The 5736-nt window shown below is 37.3% G+C and overlaps 1 protein-coding gene across 2 annotated transcripts; it reads right to left on the bottom strand.

The window, feature by feature from the left end:
- Positions 1 to 231: 231 nt before the first annotated feature.
- On the bottom strand, positions 232 to 5736 carry LOC114299630 (nuclear transcription factor Y subunit B-1). 2 transcript variants are annotated; one of them, XM_028244410.2, is made up of 6 exons: positions 5589 to 5736; positions 5263 to 5472; positions 5031 to 5160; positions 4566 to 4649; positions 4354 to 4417; positions 232 to 514 (listed from the first exon to the last, which is right to left on the bottom strand). In XM_028244410.2, the coding sequence occupies exons 2-5, from the start codon at positions 5457 to 5459 to the stop codon at positions 4361 to 4363; spliced, it is 468 nt and encodes a 155-aa protein (XP_028100211.1). In that variant the 5' UTR covers positions 5460 to 5472; positions 5589 to 5736; the 3' UTR covers positions 232 to 514; positions 4354 to 4360. The 2 variants fall into 2 exon arrangements, with proteins under 2 accessions (XP_028100211.1, XP_082730310.1); XM_082874184.1 differs by having other exon boundaries at positions 232 to 496; positions 5589 to 5723.

A 5736-nucleotide genomic window follows, 5' to 3' on the forward strand; every position in this document is an offset into this window, starting at 1 on the left:
TTATGATCCTCTTCTTCACACTAAGCTTTTCTTTCACAAAGCCTCATCAACATCACAAACCAAAAAATTTGAATCCACAATGTCTTGGTCCGAATTCCAAAAAAAAAAAAAAAATAGGGGCTTACTTCTAGGATTTTTAGTAGTTCCCCCACCATCGTCTCCTTTCATGATTGATTAGTGCAAGAAAAATGATTTTGATCAATATTGATTAAGACATAAAATTTTTCAGAATGAATGAGATTACTAGTGTTGAACAGCATTTATACCATAAAATGATGATATTCAAAATCACCAATATTAATCATATGTATTCAAAATTTGATTAAGCTATCTTTATATATAAAATGATTTATATTCGTTTCTATTGACCAATATTAATACCATCTATATAAAATGATGCTACTAGTGTTGAATAGTAAGGAGTCAGTGAAGCAGCACCTGGATCTCCCTACTTTGTGCATTGAATGGGAGAAACAATTTGACGCTGTCGTCGTACCTGCAAATTTCAGATCAGCTGCCAAATAGGTAAAAATGATGAGGAAGTTATTAAATCTCACTAACCGCGAATAAACTCGAATTGGAAATAAGAAATCACAGATAAATCAATAATGTCCCCTTTTCTTTGCTGATCAAAAAAAAAAAAAGAAATCACAGATAAATATAAGCAACACATCTAACGAATTGTGATCTGAATGCCTATAAGGCAGTCCCGTAATGGTCACACATGTTTAAACAGGTTCTTCAGCAAAACTCGACATAATTTCTTATCTTTGTAGTGAGACTAGCAGCACAAACAATTAGAAGTTCAGCAGTTTCATTTTTCATCTCTTCATTTTGTATTAGAATAAATGACATGAAAGTCAGAAAAATGAAATGACAGACAGCAGGAATCGCGATGGAACAGTGGGCACCAAACATCTATTTGGCATCGAATGAAAGGTAAAGTGAGATTTTTTTATTAAACAAATGGAAGATAAGGTAACAATGAATACAAATCAAATGGACTACGAAACATCAATAAAACTAGAGCATTATGCATGAATTCACTTCGTTCCCCTATTAACAGTATAACATTTAAATTTTTTGAACCTTAATTTATTTTCCTTTGGAATAGGATGTCAAATAGGATCACAACAAATCCAGCCAACAACTTCCTTCTCATATGATGGAGACAATGCACAATTTTTTTTTCAAAGCAAGTGCATGCATGGAGTTGCCTCATGCATTAGTAGTAGTATCTTGATTAGCAGTAAAATGGGAAAAATTAGTAGTTCAACAGTTTCTTTTCTCTTCTATAGATTTTGTATTTTGCTACATGACATGAATAGTTGAAGAAATGTATTTTCCGATGTAACTAAAAAAGAAAAGTTGAAGAAATGAAATGGTAAACAGTGGTAATAATCATGAAACAGTGGCACCAAATATTTATAAGGCATCAAATAATAGGAAAGGTAACGTGAGATAGAAAATGGAAGAAAAAGTAACAGCAATGAATACCAATCAAATGTCATCACTGTGATCCCTCAATAAAACTAGGGCATTACACATGCTATTTAAGGTAATTAACTTTGTCCCCCCTATTTATGTTGTGTTTGGTTAGGGGATTTGAGGAGGGATTTGGAAAGAAAAAGAGAAAAGTTAGGTAAAATGTAAATAAAATATACCTACATTTCACCTAGTTTCACACATCTTTTCCTTTTCTCTTTCCAAATCTCTCCCCAAATACTCCAACCAACCAAACATAGCGTTAGAGTATTACATTCGGACATTTATTTGTTTCCACTTGGAATGGGTTATCAAATAGGATCACAACAAATCTAGCCAACTAATTTCTTTTCATATAATGGTGAGCTAAGACACATGGACATAGACACGGACACGCACTTTAGACATGAAAATTTTCAAAATGTAAGATATGGACACATCAAGGATATGACTGGCGGGGATCTATTTGCCTCAGCTGCTGCAATGGTGGTCAACTGTGTTCCTCATCTACGGGATAGTATGAAGCACACCGTGTGTCTTTGTCATGATCTAAAATTAATCTTCTTGTGGAGATGTCTCTATGTAAGACTGGTCAAGGTACATGCCCCTCGGAGGAGAATGGGCCAAGCCACCTTGACAAACCATCAACTCTACCCACCAAGTCACAACCCAAGTGATCCTCTGCAAGGATCATGACATCAACGAAGACTCCTCATGACCAAGTCACCAACCCCGAGAGGAGAATGGGCCAAGCCACCTTGACAAACCATCAACTCTACCCACCAAGTCACAAAATCCTAGTGATCCTCTGCAAAGATCATGACATAACTGAAGACTCCTCATGACCAAGTCACCAACCCCGAGAGGATTCCTAGACTTGTTCTCACTTAGCGTAGTCTAGGACGATCAGGGTTCCTTTAGAGAATCTAGTGTAGATCATAGAATAAGTACAAGGTCCGAGTGTATTGATGCAAGTGCATTGGTGCAAGTCAAGATGAGGCATTGTTCATGTGGAGAGTTTGCTCAAGCGAGTAAGAGAGGACCAAGTGTGGCTAGATGCTCCTTGGAGATTGCCTCTTGAACACCTTGGTTAGAGTCTAGGGCACCCGTTTGTTTGTCTTGGCTAGTAGAGCTCTATTGTGGAGAATAATATAAAAAAATAAAATAAAAAAGAGAATTTCCATTGGTCTACATGTCACCTCACGAGGCTGACAAGTGGAACTAAGGCCTTAGGAGATGATACAGCATCGGTCAAATGTGGCATGTCATGTGGGCATGAGGGCCCACGTATCTACAGTCTGCATTGTGACAACATTTTAGCTTCAGGTACCAAGCTGTGCAAGAGGCAAAAAGGGCTGATTAAGATCAAACAGACCACATACTGATGTAACATGGTAGTGTAAGCTTTAGCTAGTTAAATCATAAGGATGGATAAAACATTGGGGTTTCAATCAGTGTTTTTAGTATGTAAGCATTTTGGTTTTGAATTTACAAATAGTAAAAAAAAGAATCTCAATTTGGTTCCGGTTTTAATAATTTAAAAACAAACTAAACCAAAACTGTCCAAAACATCATAAAAATGGCTTGCAATTATCTCCCACACCTAATCCAAACTCTAATAACCTTAATCCTAATCCCAATCTCCTTTTTTCCTTTATGCTCTTTTGATCTCTCTCTCTCTCTGCAATGTCAATGCAACAAGATCACGACAGCTTCCATCCTTACATAACTTACCTCTCTCTCTTTCTCATGTGGCAGAGGACATCTTTGATCTCAGGTTTGATTCAGTTCAGTCTTTGAAATTAGATGACCCTCTCTCTCTCTCTCTATATATATATATATGTGTGTGTGTGTGTGTGTGTATGGAAAGGGTACGTGACTATCTATCTGATTTTTATTTTTTATTTTCACTATTTATGGTTAAGATTGGACCCTCTCGCGCACGCTCTCTCAGATATGTGCATGTATCAGTCCATCAGACATTGATTTGAAAACAATAAACAGGAAAAAGAAAAAGGTGCAGAAATGTCTACAATATTGAAAAATTAACAAAGTCTATAAATGAATAATATGGAACAAAGAAAATAGAAAGAAGTATACATCATATTCTTGAGATGCAAGGGCACAAAATTTGCACAAGACATTCTTACTCAATTAGGCAATTTAGAATGGACTTCCTAGCCATTCAGCACAAATACAAGATACAGGTATTAGCCCAAAATCAAATGCAGGGATCAAACTTGTATGTGAGATTCAAAATTCAATGTTGCCACACAAGCAGTCCAACAAAGAACTTCAGTTCTGACTTGTCAGAAGTATTTGTGGTAAAAATTATCAATTTGAAGTTCTGTAAGCCCAAAGTGTAACAACTTGTTTATGAGTTCCACAAGTAAGAGGCTCTAACGCATATTGTGAATAAAGACACTACATTCACTAAAATTCAAATTTTTAAGCCGTAAAATTGAAATCAAAATTTTTCGTTATATCCAGTAAAAGGGTAGAGGCAACAACATATTAGAAAAGGAGTCCTTCCCAATTTGATCCCTTTAGCAGCATTCTAGTATTTACCTTCTCAATTTCCCAAACCTTTGCTACTCTAATAAGTAATTTGTGGGCCAGTGGATAATGAGAAAGTTCAAAGCAGGCAATTTAACATGAAGTTAGAGGGCCCACTATGAAGAGGTTCCCTGATTATTTTCTTTACTGTTTAAGTGGGGAGGACTGGAAATGCGTGAAATGGTAATGTAAAATGTGACTTTCCATGGGTATCCAAAAATCTCCACATAATTGCTCCACTTCTAAGTTGATGCTCACTTAGCAAGAATTACATTTGGATTAGACTAATAACACACACACACAGAGACTTACTTGGAATTCACACTTGGGAATTCAAATAGTTCATGCCTTGTGTGAAGGACTGTTGATGAGCAAACTGCCAAATTTATCCACCACAGGTGCAAACAGAAGACAACAAAATGAAATTGTTATTTGAAGTTCATTCCACCGGATCAAAATGACACTTACATTTAAACTTACACACTCATGTGGCACAATAAAAAAGAGGCTATTTGCTGCCTTACCAGTGCATTTGGATCAATCTGAGCACCAACTATATCCCTTTCAGAGGATCGATCACCTCCCCTAGCAGATCCCTTCGTGTCACCCTGTCAAAAAATTACGACTTATTGCCTGCATCAGTAATGAACAAAATAAGGAACAACAGTAATTCCGGGAAGAAATTGGCTCAAATACCTCCAACTGAGAAACCCCAATTATTCCCCAATATCAACCGGGCAAAATAGAAAAGGAAAAAAAAATGGTCTCAGTCTAAAATCATAATGATTATGCAAAGTAACAGAAAATCAGATAAGAATAAAAGCTAATCCTTGGTTCCATTGCAGAGAAAATTAAACAAACAAAACCTCCAGCCAACAGTGGCTATTACAATAAATGGCTTCAGAGAATTGAGTTCTTAAAATGTTTAGAAATCGTGATTCTGAACATACGCAGAACCAATACAAAATCAAAGATAGAGAAAATTATACCTCCCGGTACCTAGTTAGGTACACTTTAAGCGAAGCAATGTAATCTTCAAACCCTAAAGTAGCCATTGCACAAAGCAAATCATCACCATTGATCGTCTTCCTCTTCTCTTTCTGACACTTATCACTCGCCCTATTTGACAAAAACCTCAAATCACATTTCACAAAACACAATCCTAAAGCATAATATAGCAAATACATAAACGTGAATAGATAGATATATAGGATCGAGTACTCGTTGGTGATAAAGCTGATGAACTCGGAGACGCATTCCTGAACGGTGTCCTTGGCATCCTTAGCGATCTTGCCGTTGGAAGGCAACGCCTTCTTCATGATCCGACTGATGTTGGCGATGGGGAGGTAGCGGTCCTGATTGCGGACGTCGGAGTGAGGGCTCTGAACGCCGGCCGGACTCGCCGGAGCATCCGCCATTGTCGACGGAACCCTAGTTTGAGACAGAATTGATAGCAGAACATCATGACTTCGAGGTAAAGGAGAAAAACTTTACACCCTAGCAAAAGAGGAAGAGAGAGAACAAGAAAAAGAGAATGGTGTGGTTACCTCTGGTATGGCGAGACAGGAGAGAGAGAGAGAGAGAGAGAGATTTGTATTTGGCGCGAGTTTTGAGAGAAGATCGAATGATTGGTTGATTGATGAATTGTTATTTTGGCGATGGAGATAGAGAAGGATCGAACGATTGAGAAGTGAG

Source organism: Camellia sinensis, chromosome 1 (genome assembly GCF_055761805.1).
Source record: "Camellia sinensis isolate YWXY chromosome 1, ASM5576180v1, whole genome shotgun sequence".
NCBI lineage: Eukaryota > Viridiplantae > Streptophyta > Magnoliopsida > Ericales > Theaceae > Camellia > Camellia sinensis.

Excerpts from the sequence above, each read along its gene's own strand:
- LOC114299630 (XM_028244410.2), bottom strand. The coding sequence starts at position 5,459 with ATGGCGGATGCTCCGGCGAGTCCGGCCGGCGTTCAGAGCCCTCACTCC. Across the intron at positions 5,161-5,262 it reads ATCAGCTTTATCACCAACGA|GGCGAGTGATAAGTGTCAGA; the intron begins GTACTCGATCCT and ends TTTGTCAAATAG. Across the intron at positions 4,650-5,030 it reads ACCTAACTAGGTACCGGGAG|GGTGACACGAAGGGATCTGC; the intron begins GTATAATTTTCT and ends ATTTTTTGACAG.